The sequence below is a fragment of the Phacochoerus africanus genome, chromosome 10 (genome assembly GCF_016906955.1).
Source record: "Phacochoerus africanus isolate WHEZ1 chromosome 10, ROS_Pafr_v1, whole genome shotgun sequence".
Lineage (NCBI taxonomy): Eukaryota > Metazoa > Chordata > Mammalia > Artiodactyla > Suidae > Phacochoerus > Phacochoerus africanus.
In genome coordinates, this window is record NC_062553.1 from 138,805,147 (window position 1) to 138,826,581 (window position 21,435).

Here is a 21,435-nt window from a genome sequence, read left to right on the forward strand (position 1 = left end):
GAAAGCTGTCACAAGGACATAAAACACATCAAAACAAGACTAAGAGGTTTTTAACCAACGAAGATGAAGGTATAATTCTGAGCCAGCCATTCAGGGGGCCATCCATTAGAAGAGAGCCACCCAAAGACTGAGAGGCAGACCTCTCTGGGAAGAAAACCCAAAGTCCAAGCACTCATATTTCATGTTCTCCAGTTAAGAGATAAAAGTCTCCATGCTGGCAGTGCAGCAGCCAAGCTTAGGGCTATTTCCTTTCCTGTGTACATCATAAACCACCTCCCCACCAAATGCCCCCAGTTCCCCTCACCTAAGAAAAACATTCCACATGAAGCAATGTAATTTTTGTGTTCAACTGACATAATTCTCTAATTTCAAACATGTATGAGCAAATCCCACATTACATACACAGAAAGACTGTGCTTTAAATAAGTTTGCAACGCGAGGCTTGATATTCTTTTATGCCCCGTTTTCTTTTGATTATTTTTCTTTTGGAGTGTTTGCCCTTCTCTTTTTGAGTTACATGAGCCTCATAAATGGCAAAAGTTATCATTTGACAATTGTGTAACAACTTTTTTTTTCCAATTTATCATCTGACTTTATGCTCGGGTTCATGGTTTGGGGGGACTTTTAATGGTTTAAATGTATGTATCAATGGAGTCTTCTTTTCTGGCTCCTGAGATTAAAAGTCTAGCTTATAGATTACCCAGTCCAGTGTTATAAAGAAATTCAAGGCCTGTTTTCTTCAAGTACATTTATGTTTTATTTTTTACCTTTCAGTCTTTGATTTATCTAAAGCTTTAGCATAACGTCTGAGGCAGAGATCCAGCCTGAGTTCTCATCCACAAATGACTAATAAATTTTCGTACATCCATCTGTTTCCCCACGAAGCTGAACTGCCATCTCCGTCACACAAAACCTCAAATACATTTAGGCCGATCCTCATTTCTATGACACTGATTGCCACAGCCATGACCAAGGACGTTTAAAACGGAGAAAATAGAGCCAAAATGCTCGAAACACTTTCGTTAAAAGTGCTGGGCAGTGCTGTTTAAATACTGCAGCTTCCTAAAGTATTTTAATATCTGACGGCCCTCTTTGCCCAAGTCATCTTCTTCAGAAATTTCACCATGTGCTTATATGAAAAATTAAACTGCAGTATCTGTCAAAAAGGAAGACAATACTCTCAAAAGAGGTGGGAAGGAAAACTGAGATATTCTCTTGCAATCAAAGGTCCACAGGATCACTCCTTCTGATACCACACTTAGGTTGCTTTCTGATTTTATAATCAATACAGAATAAATATTAAAAAGGGTGACCAAATACATGACACTCTCAGATTGACAATACTTTGATCTAAAGAAGCAACAGACCCAGATATTTGGATTTCAAAAGTACAAAGACTGAATAATTAAATGTTACGCTGTAAGTTTTATCAGAAATCCTAGTTTCCTTAATTTCATAACTCTATGATCCGTAAAAACTTATCTAAAGCTTAAAAATATCCACGTACTAATCAGTAATTAGGCTTCCTTCATTCCTATAAAAGTCTTATAAACATCTTTTTTAATGTATTTCTTATATGTAGTTTCACAAAATTAAAAGACTAGGCTTAGATAAAGGAATGGAAATAATGGGCCCTCAGGATAGTATCTTACAATGTTTTCACAGATCCCACATACTTACTTATTAAGCAGTGTATGTCGTGGGAGTAACGAGAATTGTCTGGGATGGTGAAGCTGCCGTCACAGATAGCAACCTGACTCTCACCAAAAGGAAGAGTGAAGAAACAAAGTTTATACAGTAAACACCCCAGTGCCTGTAAAACAAAGAAGCATGAATAGCATCAGAGCTCAAGCACCAACTTCACCACAAGACAGAAAAAAACCAGCCACAAACCGAAAACTAAATGTTATTAAAGAAACAAAAGTGTGATGTTTCTATACTGGATCAATCTTTTCACAAATCACTCTTTAAACCAATAAATATGCTTAATTTGTGAAAAGACCTTTAACTGCATCATTCCCATATTTTTCTGTCACACCTGTGGTTAGCTGGCTGAATTAATATCATCATAGAGCTCTAGATCACAAACGACAACTAAGATTCAAAGTGGCTTGTTCCTCTTGGGAGGAAAAAAAATCACTTTTATTTCTCTCACATGGAATACACATATTTAGTATATGACTAGCATATAATAACCAACCAAGTAAGCACATGGCTCTCCTAGCAGAATTTTTTAAAAATTCACTATAAAACATGTTTTAAAATCCTGGGATTCTACATGAGTTACCCAGCACCATCAAATTTATCATACAACCATCAATACACTTTTACTCATTATTCACTAATAATATTTCACTCATATTCAATAACTGTCATTATTTCGTAGCACATATATTAGTTCTCTACTTCTGTGTATAATCCTATACTTTTTATTCTACAGTAAGCCAAATCCTATTTGTACCTAGGTAATCTATAAAATTCACCCAGGAAGGGCTCTGTCTGCTTCACTTACATGGACTCATAGACATCACAGCACCAAGAAATCCAACTGCTGACAATAAAGAAAAAAACACTCTAAAACACAAACTGCATGTAGAAAAGTAGCACAAGAGATTTTCAGCTACGCTGCTAACAGCTCAAACCTGAGATGCAGTAACAAAATGTGATCTTCTGCTCAAGAAATCGTTATGCTGTCACAAGAAGTGTCACCTACAAGCCTTACGAATGTGTGGGGCATTTCTTATTTTTTGTTGTTTTTGTTTCTGTTTTTTATAATGATTTTTCTTTTTTCCATTATAGTTGGTTTATGGTGCTCTGTCAATTTTCTACTGTACAGCAAAGTGACCCAGCCACCCATACATATATACATTCTTTTTCTCACATTATATAATTCTAAACTGACTGTACAGAATTAACCAATAGTTACTACACAATTACATCAATACTGAAATTTGGCCTATCTAAAAATTAACAAATCAGCTTTCCTTTGCTGAATTCTCTCCACACAGCAACTTAGCAAACCCAGTTAACAAACAAATAGACCGGCTTTATAACTAACATGAAGATCACAGTACACAGAAAAATCATTGAGTTCAACATCATAAATCTAAAAAACATTACTTTCAGTATTACAAGTTTTCCAATGAAAAAAGTTTAAAACTTCAGAAATTTCAACATATTAGCTCAAAAACATGCTAAATTATTTACTATAGAAAGATTTTGAATAGAAATAACCAGTTCAATGTGGCTTAAAAAAATTCATAATGATTCTTTCTTTTGGGGAGAAATATTTTTGGTATTTATGCAGCAAATTGAGCATAAGGCTTCCTTAACAGCACTAAACAAAGTACCATTAATGGTGTAATATCTGCATCAAATTACAACTTTCTTCCGCCCAGGTGACAGGCAAAAGAGATCTCCACTTTAGCCAGTTTTATCTTGTCAATCAAACCTTCACCAACGTGTCTTTTGTTAGAGTAAACATGGGCGTTCCCAACAACAATTTTAGACAGCGGTGCCAGTATACTTAAAAAAAGAAGGAAAAAAAAAGCAGAAATCTAAAAGTACTCTGCTTCACATAGTGTGACTACAATGAGCTGTCCTAATTCTTTCACACCAAAGGCATCTCCCTCTTCATCCACTTGATACAATGAGAATTGTCCAGGAAACGAGGGAATGGAACCTCGTTCTGAAAGCTGTACCACCATCTTCAATTTTCCTCATTAAAAGGTAACATGAAGCATCTCTCACCGAATTTCCTAATGTTCAATAAAATCAGCACCCTAGTTCTCAGGATAAAAATAACCTATGATGGAAACCTCAAAGCAAGATTTTTCCCCAAAATATATATGCTAAATGAATGCTTAAACTTCAGTATCCTAACTCTCTGAATCGGTACTATCCTGAAACAACATCAGAGAAGTAATTCTTAACTGAGAGGAATTCAATTTTTTTTCTGGATATTCCTGAATTCATACCGAAAATGTTGGAGCATTTCACCTGAGCTAAGACAAGCATAAAAATGGGCATCATAGAAATTAAAACTATCTCTGTCAAGCATAAAAACATAAATTCTGTTTTCTGATTATTTTTCTGGCTGCTTTTTTATCTCTGGGTATCTATTTGTCACAGCTATACTCAGTTATCCATTATAGAAATAGGCATTATAGAAATACTGCCCTGTACACTAATCTATAAATGGTATAAATTTTGAACTTATCACTGACAATTTAGTATGCTGCCTGGCACCCATACTAAGCCTGGTGAAAAATGAACAACAAAAAAAGACTCCTTCCTTTTTTGTTAAAATATTGGATAACAATCGTGTGCCTTAGAGACTAATTTTTTTTTTAATTCAGCCATTGATGATTTCAAAATAGGAGTCAAGCTATGATGCCTCTTGTTTCCACTGCTGTTGAAATACTCTTTCTAGGTAATGTGGATTTCAGCATCAGTCACAAAATAAGGCCAGAAAAGACTTCCACAACCACCTCCTCTAATGAATACCTTCATTTTATAAAGTGTCATCCAACTGAACTTGCTTTCTACATTACACCGTAAGCCATTTACTACAAGCCATTTAATGAGTCAAATGTTAGTGCTGAGGAGAGCAAACTGCATTTCAGTTATATAGGCTGCATCAAATTAACTACAATCAACCTATTTACGGTTTGATTACATCATGTATATGGATAAAAATTCAACAACCACAAGATTTAAGAATCCCTGTGAAAACGTGAATCTTCTGTAGAAAGCAGAAAAGATACCACATGTATTCTTTTTTTATTACCCTGTAGGAATATTTGGTATCCCAAACCCTCTAAGAGAAGGCCAGGAGAGGAGCACCAAGAAGGTATTCATTTGATTTCACACATGATACTCAACTACTTTCTAAACATTCTATTTTTAAAACAAAATAAACATTACTTTCCTTGTAAACTCTAAAACTACTTCCAAAGAAATATTTTTTTCTCCATCCCCAATATGGTCACTAGGGGTAAATACGGCTAAATACATGTTGAATTTAAATGAATTCACATTTAAAAGAGTTTCCTCCTAGTTTAAATACAGCCAAAACATAATTTACTTATTAGTTCTGAAGAGGCACTGACACTAACATAAATTCAACTGAACGGAAATATGATATACCTCAATATTTCAATCCAGATATAGATGCTACATGATAAAGAACCTTACTATATAGAGGCTAGTCAATGGTATGTTTGTAATTTTTAAAGGTTTACTCATGTTGGTTTCCATTAAAAAAATCTAAAAGTACTCCAGAAAATTATCAGTGTAATTTCTTAAGAGTTATGTCCAGCTTTTCCACACTGGGATCAACCAAAATCACACTCAAATTAAAAAAAAAAAAAGTTGCAAGCATATGTAATCTAAATTCTTTAAAAATACTGTGGTAAAAAGCTACATTATATGGAAATCCTTTATTTTTATACCTAAGCTTTCCATCTCAGGATTAAGAAGACAATAGGTGCTAGTATTTTTGTTCTGCAGAATAAAAAGCTCTAGTGTCCACCACTGTTTTCTACTTCTTAGAAAATACCTTGTTGGGGGCAGGGGAAAAAATAATCAACTGAACTCAGATTTTGTTAATTTGGTTAGTGAAAATGCCAGCCTTTCTTGGCCTTACCCAGATATCAGCCTTGGTGGTGATAGGCTTCCCTCCATAAAGGTTGACCATTTCGGGGGCTCTGTATGACAGAGTTGTATACCTGGCAGCAAATAAGTGAAATGGAGTGGAGATATAAAAAAAAAAAAAAAAGACAAACACTACATTGTTTCTACATAAAACTACAAAAAACTCTTAGGTTCAATAACATTATAAAGAAATAACACTATTTTTAAAGCTCATTAAAAGTCCATCGAGGATTAAACAATACAAAGCATCTATACACATTTTTATTCAACAAGTGCAGTAGCAGCTCTAATGATACAAAAACCTAATTTTAATAGAAAAATTTAAAATAAAGACAATGGATTGAAAACCTAGTTCTCCCTGAATTTCTTGTATGAATAATACAATCTGACTAAAAAATATCCTTATCAAAATATTTTATTAATTTAAAAGTAAATCTTCTACTCAAAAAATTAATTTATATACTTATTAAGCAGTTTGTTTTTATGGATGCTAATGTAATTCCTTACACATGATAGTAAATCTCTTTTAGGTTTGTTTTAAAAACTTTTGTTTTAAAAGTAGTCTGGTTGCCATAATTCTAACTAATTATGTTCACTTCTAAAACTGACTGAATAGAAGCAATCTGGAATTAAAAGATACTGTGAACAAATATTTACCATTATAAAAACTCCAAATCCACTATGAACAGAATATTTTAATGAAGTAGTACTCAATTTCATGGCACAATTTACCAGAATATCGAAGGACTTCTTATAACACAATTTAAGATTCATTTTGAGTGTTTGTATGTTTTATTTTACATGAATTATCTTAAAGCTCAACATTCTACCATCTTACTTTTTCCAAATTACCCATACAACTGGTGATACATTCTGAAAGCTACCACTACAGGGGTAGGATCTAAGAAACCAGAATACAAACTGCTTGAGGGCAGGACTTTTTCTTTGTTCACTGCTATACTGCAGCACCAACAACAGTGTAGGCCCTGAATAAATACCTGTTAACTGAATAAAGAGTTAGACCTTTAACCGTCAATTGAGCCACAAAGCACAGGAACTCAAAGGCTTGCGTTCATCACTAATGTAAAATCTGCTGAACCTTAACTATAGTTCAGATCTTAATAGCAAGAAACGAACCTTCCAGCACGTCAGAGATGCTTGAGCAGAATCCTACAGCGCCCATTATATATATCACAATCCAACAACTTTTTAAATTATGTGTATATATATATATATGTGTGTGTGTGTATATATATATACATATATATGAAATCAATACAATAATTCATTCTAGAGTTCTTCAGGACATTTATGCGTTTACTAAAGAGTTTGTTTTTATGGAATCTACCATAATCATCACAGGCTGTTTCCTGAGTAGAAATACTTAAGTCTGGAAAAACCACATCTTTATACAAATCAGCTAGAGCGAGGTCAGCTTTATTTGGGCTATTTCAAAATATATGTTGCAGTTCAAATGAAAGCTCCTGGATAGTCTTAAACAACTGAGAATTTGTAAGTGAAGAAAAGCAAATTAAAAAGGCAACTATTCAGAAATCCCTATTCTAACAGATCTTTCTGTATTCTGTATCATTTTATTAAAATAATCTTAGACTTACAAAAAGTACTGTTTTCTAAAATCAGAAACAGAAATGTCAGGCAAAGGTCCTTATAGTACTCTAGCAAGCATGGGAAGTGTAAGATTAAGGCAGATATGCGTAATATCTCTACCAGAGAGTTTCGCAATGCATTATTATAAAGAAAGGAGTTTTCTACATGGTTTGACACACTAATAGGTCAATCTTCTTAATATTAAATATGAATAAAAATTTAACTGTTTTCAAATAACTTATTTTTTTCCTAACAAGCATAAATCCTTGGTACCAATAAAAACAAAGATGTTTAAACCGAACAGTAACTTATACCTCCCTTTAGTGATTCCACTGATTACTATAGCTTATTGAACAAATTTCTTCATAATATTTGTTTACAACATAGATGAAAAGCTTGTTTCCATAGTAAAATGTATCTTCTTTGGAACCAGGCATCAACTAATCAATGTCTATGGTACAGAATATTTTAAAGAAATCTATAAATGGAATATCTAAAATTTATATCAGCAGAGCTGGTCACAGACCCAAGTTAACTAAAATTCCCATGACACAAGCACAATAAAGACAGACACTTACTTTTTAATTTCTTCTTCTACTATATTAACTCCATCTTTTTGAGGATTAAGAAATTTATTAGTGGCACTGCCAAAGTCACAAAGTACATAGTTTCCACAATCATTCAACAAAATATTTTCTACCTTCAGAAAAGAAAAAGCAATAATTAGTAGTAGTATTTAAGGTGAAAATTATATTTTTACAACAATATCTTTATACAATAAACGCTAAAGGGCTTGTGCCATACATACACACACACACACACACACACAGAGGGAGATAAGATACCTCAAATCATGAGAAAGGACAAATGGGAGAACATATTTTAAACATTCTTTACTCCAGCTGCTGCTTCTCTTACTCAGAACAGAGATGTGCTTCTTCCACCACAAGGTGGATTTGGAACTAAGTCCTCTCTAAAACTGCTTCTATGAAAGAGAAGAGCTGGGAGCAGTCAAGAATCTATGCTATACCTCCATTTTTCTCCTTTCCTGACACTTCAGCTCATCTATAGAAAAGCAACAAAACCATTAAAATTCTACCTCTGACTGACTTGTAGTCCCACTTTGATCTAAAATACTACACTAAAAAACACAGATTTTACTTTATGCCTTAATTTAGAAATCAGAGAAGTTGTAATAACAAATAAAATTACAGGCACAGTTTCTAGAACAGAAGAGTGTGGCTTCATAGCCCAGCCCTGCTACCTAGTAGCCTATGTTCCCTTGGACAATTTGCTTAACCACGCTTGTGCTTTAGCTTCCTCATCTCTAAAATGGGAAGACAGCAATCCCTACCACATGGGATGACTAAAAACAAGGAATTAAAACACGTAAAGAGCTTAGAACAGTGACTGAAATAAGCACAAAATAAATGCTATTATTACCTTTTTCCAAAATATTTTTATTTATATGATACAGTCTTGAATAATTCAACTTCTCTCCACTCTACAAAAAAACCTCACTTTTTATAATTTTTCATTTATCTTTCATTTTAGTCTACTTTTTAAAAGATATCCACAAAATAAAGACTTGTATACGACATCTTAGGTCTGCATAAATTTACACATATAAAAAGAACTAAGTCTATGAAACATGGCCTATACAAAATTATGCAGTTCAATGTCTTTTTTGGTTTAAGACCAAGAAGACTCAGATGAAAACATCAACTTTATATAAAAAGAAGTTAGTGAGCAATGACAGCACAAAAAACAAGGCCGAATTATTAGGAAAAATGTAAAAGCTGCATATTTGAAAGAACTGAAGTGAACTTTTCTGATTTTCCAAACTAGGGGACTGAGGTCTGCAGTCTCACTGCGATCTGGCCTCCACCGGTACCTTTTAGCACAGGTCTCCCGAGAGGAAGCGTTCATGGTTCGGGAGACCACGCTATACTCTAAGGGCCACCGTCTATCATCTTATATTTTTAGAGCATCTTATCATCACTCCTTCCAAGTCTTGTATAATTAATCACAGTTGGGATTCATTCATTTGTTATTTACTGAGACTGCCATGTGCCAGGCACTATTCTAAATGCTTGACTACATCACTACAAAAGAGAAAAAATCCTTGCCCACATTCTACACTCTAGTGGGAGAGGAAAGAAAATAAACAATAGGCATAACACATAAGCAAATTACATAGTATCTGAGAAAGCGACAAGTGATAATAAAAGGTAGAAAAAAAGAGAATGGGAAGTTTAGGTTATTTTTATAAATAAGGTGGTGCAAGGATAGGACTCCCTGAGAAAATGCATCTGAGCATACTTGAAGTAGGGGAAAGGTCGGTCATGGGATATCTGGGTATAAAGCATTTCAGGAAGAGGCATTTATAATTTGTAATCCTAATGTTTGTAGGCATCAGAGGACACCTATGGTTCTAAATGATATGCGTACCAATAGCTCAAGCAATATGATACCACGAATGTTCAATCCCCTTTGGGGACTTTTTCCAGTGTAACCAATGGATACCATAACACAAGAGGTCAGATCCCACAAAAATGTTAAAGTGACCTTAAAGTGACAATCCCTACCAAATTACAGTCAATTATAGAAAACTGTACTAAATTATAAATGAGAAAAGAGACCCATTTACAGTCACCTCCAAAATGTCTGGACAACACCCTGATGGATGCTTAAAAGGAGTTAGAGGAAATAGGAGGAGTGCCGGAATGGAAAAAATGGTTTGGAGGGAGATCCAACTTGTGTCAGTGATGTTCATCTATTTGTTCATACGAAACCTTTTAAAGAAGCCTGCTCTGTAAAGGGAGCACAAAATCCACCTCTGCAGCCATGCCAGAAACTTCCATGCTCAGGGGAAGCACCAGTTCTATTCTACAGTCGGTCTTCACATGGCCTCAGGAAATGCAGCAGGGGACAGAGACCACTGGTAGTAAAAACTGGTTTAGATGAAGACAGTCCAAGAACATTTAACTCCAAGTTTAAGAGGGAGTCTCCGCAAGGAGTCTAAAGTCCGTACCTTCAGATCCCGGTGAATTATTGGAGTCTTACATTGATGTAACCTTGCGACCGCTTCACAGGTGTCACAGAATATTTGTAACACTTCTGGCTCCGTAAAACCTGTCTGCAGCTTCTTATTCATCTGATTCACTACCTGCCCAGCTAACCAAAAAAATAATTTTGAGAAGACATATTTTTAATAAATGAAGACCACCACAAACAAAGAAATTTATGGTCTTGGGTAATGGGGAATTGGCTTTTTCATAATTTTCATAGAAGGGTGCTTATACCACACTGGGTTGATTCAATGACATATTTTTGTTTCATATTTTACATCTCTGAAATGAGAACATCTTAAATAGGTGACGTTCTGCTAATACTATTGGCATTTTTTAACATCTTAACATCTCCAAAATCAGGATACACCTTGTAACTGATGGCATCACAGGTTTGAAGAAACAGTTATTAACACTGTACTTGGAGGTAAACAGTGGTGAACACAAATAAAGTATTATCATGGAATTTATAGTCTAAAGGCAGAAATAAAAATTAGACAATCACAAAAATATTTGTCATTATGTACAATAAGGATAACATGAAAGACACCTAAATTTACACTGGTGAAGGAGGATGGGGAGAAGAGAATGCCAAAGAAGGCCTGTCTAAAGAAGTGAGATACTTATGTTGAGACTGAAGGTAATGAGGAACTTAATCCGGCAGATTTGGGAGAAGAATATGCTAGTAATAGTGAGAAGGCCTCTAGTTTGCAAAGAGCTTAATGATTCTGAATAATCTAAAGAGAATCAATGTGGGTATGGTCTAGAAACCAGAAAAAAGAGTGAAGGGAGAAGATACTGGCAAGACAGACAGCTATTAGCCACATTTTGGACTTTACCTTAAGAAGCAAGGAAACTTCATGATCGGATATACTTTTTAAAAGACCTTCTTGACTGGGGGATGGAGGAATTGCAAGAGTGGAAACAGAGAGATGGGTTTGAGGGGCTAAGGCTCTAAACCAGGTAAACAATAATGGCAGAGTAACTTCCTAAAATCAAACACCACACCAGTGAGCACCGGGGGGATTAGGAAATATTACCATCAACTACAATAATTGATAGTCTGATAATGACAATTCTTGGTTATTAAGAAAAAGTTTACTACCATATTTTGAGAATACAAGTAAATACATGATTCATTCAGAAAGCATTCTAACAGAAATCAAGTTTGGAAACTTAAAAAGGCAAAGCTTAAGTTAACTTAAAAGTTTTCCTTTAACAAGTATGAATAAATGAATGTCTACTACTTTGTAATACATTCCTTCTATTACGGCTCTCTAAACAGCACCATGGTGTATTTTCTGAAATAGCCGTTCTTTTCCTTAGCACTTTAAATCACGAAAAAAAGAACATTAAATTTTACCTATCAACACCCAAATTTCAGAAAACTCAAGTCCATCTGGCTAATCTGCTCAGGGTGTCTCATGTAAGGTTGAGGCACCCAACTAGGCAGCAATGTCCTGCATCCTCTTGTTTTATAAGATGCCCTGACTCAGCTTATCCAATAAAATTAAGTGTTTTATTGGTATTCATTTCACAGCTAAAGAAATCATAATCTCAAAGAACTCATTCTACCTCTTCCCAACTTTCAGTGCTGTAATGAGTGGAATAAAATTTAAGCAGAAGTCAATACTTTTTCATCCCTCAGAGATCTTTGGGCTAGAAACCTTGAATCACAAAATCCAAGAGCCCCAAAAAGCCTAAGAGCATAATCTAACACTCTACCTAAATTCTGATATGACTTGGGTTTTTTAATAAGATAATTAAATTTTATCTGTAGTAGGTTTCACCACTGACTCCAATACTCACTCCCCTAAAAACTAAAGCTCATGTGGTTCCCCTTGTAAAATGTCTTCTGGATGGCAATTAACTAAACTCATCCAGGGTTATCACTCTGCCCAATTAAATTATTCTTTAAAGGTTACAAGTAGCCAAGGGCTATTAGTCAACTCTAATCCAGCTAAGAATTAGTGTCTTAAATGCTACTACCATCAGGAAAGTAGGGTAAAGAAAATTAGTATCTTCTCCTTAAAGAGATTACACTGCTTCCCAGTAAAGGAGACATATGGAAAAGCAAATACGAAACATCTAATATGTTCTATTACATACGGAAATGAGTTACAAGTACAGGACGACAGACACCACACTACCGACTGACTTCATTTCCTCTGTCCTTCTCCTCTTACAAGACTGGAGAAAATGGGCACGTTTCCCTCGTCACCACCACCCCCATCCTCCTCCTCCAACTCTCAGGAAATAGGTAGCAAGAGTCCCTGGTACCATAATTAATAACCCTAACTGTCTAAAGAGAATCTAAATATAAACCAGGGCTCCCTAGAATCCAAAATGCCTAGGGGAGTCTGACAGAGGGAGGGAAGAAAGTGAGTTTGCAGGAAATGGACTCATTACCTCCCTTCACACACGTTAAAGTTAAAAAAAAATTGAGAGATTTTAAAATTTATTATGATTCTTAGGCATACTATACAAATAAATACTTCTTTGAAAATATCACATTAGATCTAAATAAAATATGGTTTTCTATCTTCTAATGTTTACAAAAGACCATATGATTATAAAAATTACAGATCAAAAACATTTAATATGTTCAAAGATAACATGGCAGAGGGCTGGAAAAAAAATCTTACAACACCAATGTAGACACAGAATGCTCTTCTTGGCTGGATTTTAAAAGACATGTACAGATAACATGAAATGTAACACTCTTTACCTGCCAGGACTTCCTGTTTTAAACTCAACAGCATTTTCCTGACTGTCCATTTACATGTGCATATCACGCTGCAACAACTATGGCTAGGTTTTACATATTTTTTAATAGCATTTCATTGTCATAAAGATAAATAACTAAAACGAAGATTGCAGTAAGTTTTCAGAGTTAGGTGACAGGTGCCCAGAGAGAAACCAAGACACCTAGTATCCTATTTTATGGGCAAATTTTTTTAGCATCAAACAATTGCAGGAAAATACTTACCTCGACAATATTCCATTAAGATAAGCACTTCCCATACATTATCACTAATTGAATTAACAGCACAGTCCAAATAACCCACGATATTTTTGTGACCAGACAGCTCTTTCTGTAAAAAAGAAACAGAATTTTAAAAATTGGAAAACATATATTTGAAAGCTCTATTGTCGACAATGACTTAAAAGTCTAAATTAGTATATTTAAAGAATTTCAAAAAGTAAGGTTTAGACGTAAGTATGGAATCTTAGGTCTATTTCAAAGAGATTTCTATGGTTTCAATGGAAATTGTACTTGTATGTGACTGTCATTTTCTAACAGGCAAATATTCAATGAATATTTATTTTTAAATTCAATGAGGAAGAAAGAGACAGTTTATTCAAAAGTTAACAGTCTCCAAAGGTGAGTGTACAAGATAGTCCTTTGGGGACTCAAGAATAAAATATCAGAACTTTTACTTATATTTATTTTTATCTTAAAAAAACAAAAAAATTAAACTCGCAGTATTTATAAACTCTCATTTGTTTTGTCTGTGACATACTGCAATTTATATCTACCTAGTTAAGTGAATTTATGAATGTATGTACCTTTAACCAAATAACCTAAAAAATAAACAGCTAAAAAAAGATTTCTATAAAGAAACCATAGATTAAAGATAATACTAGTATTACAAGTACAAGGAAATAAGAAGAAAATGATGGGAGTTCCCATCACAGCTTAGAATCTGACTAGGATCCATGAGGATGCAGGTTCGATCCCTGGCCTCGCTCAGTGGGTTAAGGATCCTGTGTTGCCGTGAGCTGTGGTGTGGGTCACAGACACAGCTCGGATCCCGAGTTGCTGTGGCTGTGGTGCAAGCTGGCAGCTACAAGCTCCGATTAGACCCCTAGCCTGGGAACTTCCATGTGCCCAGTGAGGCCTTAAAAAGCAAAAAAAAAAAAAAAAAAAAAAAAAAGCAAATTTGCCATTTTTGCTCCTAGTACAAGGCAATCATCAACATATAATAAGGTTTAAAATAACAATGATCTAAATTAGGTCTATCTATAAATTTAACAAATTATCAAGAAAACTGAGCCCAAGATAGTTAGAAAACTTAGATTATGATCCCCCATCATCTTAGGGTAATAACTCTTTCAACCCTTATGACTATCAGCCCTGCCTTAAAAAGCAAGTCACAAAGCCTAATCAACTCTAGACCAACCGAGGAACGGAGACAATAAAAGGACAATTCAGATACATCACACTGTATAAATGTGCCTATCTTCACACAAAAGGGATCAAAATATGTGTGCACACAAAGACCTCTGCACAAATAAGAAAATCTCCCTGCCGGCGGTTGGGCAGGATTGACAACAGTGGGTGCTATCAGGAAGTGGAACAACTAGAACCCACGTACACTGCTGGTGCGAACATAAAATGGCTCAGCCGCTGCGGAAAACAATTTAATGGTTCCCAAAAAAGTTAAAAATGGAATTATCCATGACCCAACAACTCCACTCTTAGATACATGCCCAAAGGAACTGAAAATAAGTACTCAAAGACACACATCCGACATTCATAGCAGTACTACTCACAATAGCTAAGAGGCAGAAACAACCCAAAGGTTTTATCCACAGTTTAAAAAAAAAGCCCATCAATAGATGAATCAATCAATCAATAATACATATACTACATATACGATGGAATATTATTCAGCCATAAAAAGGCATGTGGTGCTGACAAGTGCTAGCATGTGGATGAACCTCAAAAACATGCCAAGTGAAAGAAAGAAGCCAGACACAAAATGTCACATATTGCATGAGTCCACATATATGAAATATCTAGAATAAAGACAACAGAGATGGGCGGATGCCAGGGGCTGGAACAAGAGTAGAATGGGGAGCAAATGCTCGATGGGCAGGGGGGTTCCTTTGGAGTGAGGAAAAGGTTTGGGAACCAGTTAGAAGCAGTCTTTGTACAACACTGTGAATGTACAGTGTACACTCTAATTTACAACACTGTAAACACCACTGAACTGCTCACTTTACAATGTGAATTATAAAATGTATATTATGTGAATCTCACCTCAATAAAACAAAAAGAGGTTAAATGCACACACACACACACACACACACACACACACACACACACACATAAGCACTTGATAAACAGCAGATAAAGAAAGGACAAGGAAGGAAACAAGACAAAGAAGCCATCCAAAGCACTGACAATAAGAAACCAGAGAAAAAAGGGAAGTTTTGTTCTGTGATGTTTCTTAACCATAGAGCTGAGTTACTGAAATTTCCTTAATGTCCATTAAAATATTTGTCACTTTTCCCAATATTTAAAAATAATTTTTTCCTTCTTGAAGCATACTATATATTACAGAGAATATCCCCCAAATAATCGACTTCACCATATGATTTTAAAAATGAAAAGCAAAACTAACTGTTGTTTGTGAATACCAACATACACAGTCAGAGTACTGAATACCCATGGCAAAGGTAAGCCCCAAATTCAGGACAGAGGTTTCTTTTTGGATGAGGATAACTGCGTAAGGATAACGCTGGGGAGGAACACACAGAAGCCTTCAACTGTAATTGATAAGCTGGGTAGCAGGTAAACTGGGGTTCACCAATTCCCCAACTTCTCCCAAAGTTTAGAGAACTCTTAAAATACTCCATAATTAAAATTGACTAAACGCTGGTTCATGTTATGGTGCAAAATTGAAAGAAACATACCAAATTTTCTAAATGGAATTACTCTTTCACTCACCATAATTGTAATTTCCCTTTTACAAATGTTGAGGTCTGTCACATTATTGACATACATTCGCTTCAACGCATGGCGAAGTCCACCATGAGTCCGCACCAGGAAAACCGTGGAAAATCCACCTAGAAGAGCAAGTACCAATTAGATAAAAAGAATCCAAAACTACTGCTAAAATCATGTAACATCATTCAGAAGCTTAATTTCAGAGGGAAATAAACTGTACACAAGATAAAAATAAGAACAGTAAGCAACTAACACACTAAATTAAAATCCTAACATCGGCTTCCTACGCCAATCATAAAGTAGCACATAAAGAATAACACACTTCTCAAGTGAACATGCTTCTCTTTTGAAGGTTAAAATATTAAAAATCATTTGAATGGGAATACATCTTACACAGAATGTAGAAAATGTTACGACATAACTATATTACCATATTTTTGACATATACTAGTGATTTTCTACCCATCAACCTCCCCCTGCGATGACAAAACACTCATGTTATTTAATATGAGGCATCGATGGGATCAGATGGGTGGGTCCCTCCTCCAGGTTCAGGGCATGAAGCAACATTGTTCTAAGGCCATAATGGGAATCTCAGTTCCTCTTGTTAGCAACTGATTTAGGATTGGATATATAACCAGTTTTGGCTAATGGGACATGAAAAAAGTCTGCTGAGGGTTGCAGTGAAAAATTTTCCACCCAGGGAAAAGGAGAGAGCTATGAAGAAGGCCCTGCTCTTCCTTCTGGCTTTTGAATTTAGTTGTGGGAGAGTATGTCTGGACCAACTGCAGCCACCTGTGGCCATGATGGAAAAAAGAATCAGAGAGAAAACAACCCAGAACCTGACACAGTTAGACTACTGAATTAGACAACTCTGAAATCACTGCCTTCCAGAACTTTCATGTGAGATGATAAATGTCCTCATGATTTATGCTCAGTTACTGGGAGAGTCTGTTAACCGCACCCAAGAAAGCATCATATCTGAAACACATGACCAGGTATTCTACAGAACAATTATTTCTGTCACATTTAAATGAAGACATCCGCCTTAAGTTTTTAAAACTCCTTCTGGCATAGGATATTTTGTAGCTTAATTATAATTTTAAAAGAAACAAAAAAAAATGTCACTTTTATCAATTTGACAGTCCTTCTAAAAGAGCAAACTCAGCAATGATAAGGTACTTGCACTCCAGTTCGGTGCAAAGCACGCAAAGGAAAAGTAAACCACTGGTGATAAATGAGCGGGGAAAAGAGCTCCTAGGACACTCCAGAGCCAGTCAGATCCATTCCAGGCTCCGTACTCTCCATGTCCAGGTTCAAGAAACCGTACAGCTCCCATCTTACAGAACTGGATTTCCACATACATAATGCAGGGGACATCAAATCAACCATCTCATGAGACAGCTGTCAGGAGAAAAGAAGATGATATTTGGGAAAGGTACTTTAAGTAAAAGCTCTAACGATGCACAGCACATCTTTGTGTCCACTTAGCATTAATTTCATGTGCAATGAACAAATCAGCAGCACTAATAAAGTGCTACTTAAACGGCTTGAATTTTATTTGATTAAAAAACTAAGGAAAACACTGAAACTTAGAAGATGAAAGCAATATGGGTACAGGTCAAGATAAATCATTACTAGAGCATCTGGTTGGGGACATGTTAGAGGCCGCCCTGGAACACGGCTTCTGGAACATCACTGTGCATCAGAACTGCCTGGTGAGCCAGGGCAGGAGCACTGGGCGTCAGGTGTTATCTTAGATAGTTTCCAAGTTCAGACCCTAAGTCTGGATCAGAATGCCTCAGGCCAAATATACATTTTTTGCTAAAAATCCCCCTACTCACTATCCTACTTTTGATTATGTTCTTAGGAAAATATCATCATATAAACTGGTTATTAACTGGGGCAGGAGGTATTCCACCACACGGGTCTAATCAACAACCTAGTTAAGTACACAATGAACCAGAGTAAAAATTTCTGGAGGAAACATGGAGCCTATATATCTGTTGTCAACCACACATGTAACAAAGTAACTTTATTCCTATGAATTAGGAAAGTTAGTGGAAAAATACATTAACTAAATTTTGTTCATAAAACCCCTGTTCCTGGAGTTCCCGTCATGGCTCAGTGGTTAATGAATCCGACTACGAACCATGAGGTTGCGGGTTCGATCCCTGGCCTTGCTCAGTGGGTTAAGGATCCGGTGTTGCTATGAGCTGTGGTATAGGTCGCAGACGTGGTGGCTCGGATCCCGAGTTGCTGTGGCTACAGCTCCGATTTGACCCCTAGCCTGGGAACCTCCATATGCTGCGGGAGAGGCCCTAGAAATGACAAAAAGACAAAAAAAAAACCTGTTCCCGGGAGGTCCCGTTGTAGCTCAGTGGTGACGTATCTGACTAGTATCCATGAGGTTGTGGGTTCAATCCTTGGCTCTGCCTAGTGGGTTAAGGATCCAGCATTGCATGAGCTGTGGCACAGATCACAGACGTGGCTCAGATCTGGCATTGCTATGGCTGTGGCATTGGCTGGCAGTTGCAGCTCCAATTTGACCCCTAGCCTAGGAACTTCCATGTGCCTTGGGTGTGGTCCTAAAAAGATGAAAATGAAAACAAAAACAAAACCCAAAAACTGATTCAGCAAGGATTGTCAATATATGCCAAAATCCCAAACAAAAGTTCACGAGAAATAGGATATTCGCAATATCAAAAGGAAAAAACATTCTTTTGCATGGGAGAAATTTGGGAGTCACTAATACTGGCATTAATACTGACATTATGTGCTTCCTGGTGTGATGGAATATAAAGTAATAAATAGCATCACCTGTAAAGTACCTCTAAACCTAACGAACCTTAAGGCCTAAATTCCAGTTTACAGAAAACGGGTGCTAGAAGAATACGGAAAATGATAACCAGAAGAAGGACTCAAACTCTGAGATACTGATTCTGGCTAGTTGTACTATAATGTTCCATATGTAAAATACAAAAATGAAGGGAGTAGGATTACCGTAGATTTTAAAAGATATTACAATCAAATGTAATACATAATCCTTGATTACGTTTTAAAAGAAACATGAGACATGATTTTTGTCAGTGGTGAACTATTTGAAAGTAAGCTATAGGTATCATGTCATTTTACTCAGTAGTAGTTAATGGGCACTCCCAAGTCTTCCCATGAAGGCAGCCTCTTTACTAGTCCTGGAGCTTCAGCCTGAGGGGCAGGCTTCAAGTTTAATCCACATGTGGTGACCTATAGAGCTGCTCTCAAGGAACACAGGCTGTGGATACCATCTTGGCACTCTCCCTCTGCCTGCTCCAGCTCGCTGGCATCACCCAGAAAGGAGATGATACATTCATCTGGAACCCCAGTCTCTGACATGCTGCTCAGGGGACCCCTCCAGACCACCTGGCACTGGTGGCCAGCTGGGCTTAGATGAAGCCTTGCAAGACTGTACGTATTTGCATACTTTTAAAAGCTGATGCCTGAGGGTTTGGCTTCTAGCCTGAATCTAGGTGCTGAGATCCTACCCTTTGGGACAGTGACAAGTCTTAGCACATCCACAACTACTGGGAGCTATTAGGAATGTAATAGCCTACTTGGACAAGCACAGAGGTTTGAGAGACAACCAAAAGCTAATGCAGGGTTGAATGACAAAGTTCATCTCTTACAGGGGGCCACTCCTTCAAAAGTGGGAGAGGTGATTGTTTCAGCTACTATATAGAAATCAGCAGAGAAAGTCAAACAAAATGAAGAAATCGAGGTATATGTTCCAAATGCAAGAACAAGATAAAACCTAAAATAAACAAATACTTAATGAGAGATAAATAATTTTCTTTGAACTCTGATAAAGAATTCAAAGTAGGAAGTTCCTGTTGTGGCTCAGCGGTAACAAACCCAATTAGTATCCATGAGGACACGGGTTCAATCCCTGGCCTCGCTCAGTGGGTTAAAGGATCTGGCATTGCCATGAGCTATGGTGTAGGCTGCAGACACGGCTCAGATCCTGCCGTGTTGCTGTGGATGTGGTGTAGGCTGGCAGCCACAAGCTCCAATTTGACCCCTTGCCAGGGAACTTCCATATGCTGCAGGTGTGGCCCTAAAAAGCAAAAAAAAAGAGTTCAAAGTAATGTTTATAAAGATGCTCACTCACCAAACTGAGAAACACAGACGAACAATGAGAGCTTCAACAGAGAGGTAAAAAAAATTTATAAAAATGCCAGAGAAGTCACAAAGCTTAAGAACACAATAACTGAACTGAAGAAATACACTAGAGGAGTTTAACATCAGACTAAATAAAGCAGAAGCTGAAAGCAGTCAACTCAAAGACAAAGCAGTGAAATTCAACCAATCAGAGCAGCAAAAAGAAAAAGGAATAAAAAAGACTGAAGATAACTTAAGGGGCTTTTGTGACGTCATCAAGCAGACTAATATTCACATCATAGGGCTCCCAGAAGGAGAAGAAAAAGAAGGGAGCAGAAATCTTATTTGAAGAAATAAACAGCTGAAAGTTTCCTTAATCTGAGGAAGGAAACAAACCTCCAGATCCAGGAAGCCCAAAGAGTTCCACATAAGAGGAACCCAGAGGGAGACTTACATTGAGACACATTATAATTAAAATGTCAAAAGTTATTAAAGACAAGGAGAGAAACGTTAAAAGCATCAAGAGAAAACCTACCTATTACACACAAGAGAAGCCCCATAAGACTACAGGCAGATTTCTCAGGATAAATTTGGCAGGACAGAAGAAGTGGAATGATATATTCAAAGTGCTAAAAGAAAAAAGCTTCTAACCAAGCATACTTCACCGGGCAAAGTTAACAGAAGTGAAGGAGAGAGTTTTTCAAATAAGCAAAAGCTAAAGATGTTCATCTCCACTAAACAAGTCTTACAAGAAATTTCTTAGAGATTCTTTAGGCTGAAAAAAAAGAGTACTGATTAGTAGTAAGAACACATGTAAATGAGCAAATCTCACTGGAAAGATAAATATACAGTGAAGGCAGGGGAGTAACCATTTATAAACTAGTATAAAGGTTAAAAAACAAAAGTAGTGAATTCAGGAGTTCCCTGCATGGCTCAGTGGTTAACGAACCTGACTAGAATCCATGATGATACGGGTTCGATCCCTGGCCTCCCTCAGTGGGTTACGGATCTGGTGTTGCCATAAGCTGTGGTGTACGTCTGCAGACATGGCTCGGATCCTTCGTTGCTGTGGCTGTGGCACAGGCCAGCAGCTGTAGCACAGATTCCACCCCTAACCTGGGAACCTCCATATGCTGCAGGTGTGGCCCTAAAAAGAAAAAAAAAATAGTAAAAAGAACTACAATTATAATGATTACCTGAAAAACACACAAGAAAAAAAGATGTAAA

General features: G+C 36.5%; 1 protein-coding gene across 3 annotated transcripts in view; it reads right to left on the bottom strand.

The window, feature by feature from the left end:
• The window catches only part of BMP2K (BMP2 inducible kinase), a 113,312-nt gene that overhangs the window by 53,157 nt on the left and 38,720 nt on the right, over window positions 1-21,435 (bottom strand). For 2 of the 3 annotated variants that reach the window (XM_047799545.1, XM_047799544.1), the window contains exons 2-7: window positions 16,072-16,190; window positions 13,324-13,429; window positions 10,298-10,440; window positions 7,842-7,963; window positions 5,648-5,729; window positions 1,681-1,813 (exon numbers count right to left, since the gene is read on the bottom strand). In XM_047799545.1, coding sequence (XP_047655501.1) covers window positions 1,681-1,813; window positions 5,648-5,729; window positions 7,842-7,963; window positions 10,298-10,440; window positions 13,324-13,429; window positions 16,072-16,190 — 705 coding nt within the window. The remainder of the gene's footprint in view (window positions 1-1,680; window positions 1,814-5,647; window positions 5,730-7,841; window positions 7,964-10,297; window positions 10,441-13,323; window positions 13,430-16,071; window positions 16,191-21,435) is intronic. The other variant, XM_047799546.1, reaches the window with a different exon arrangement.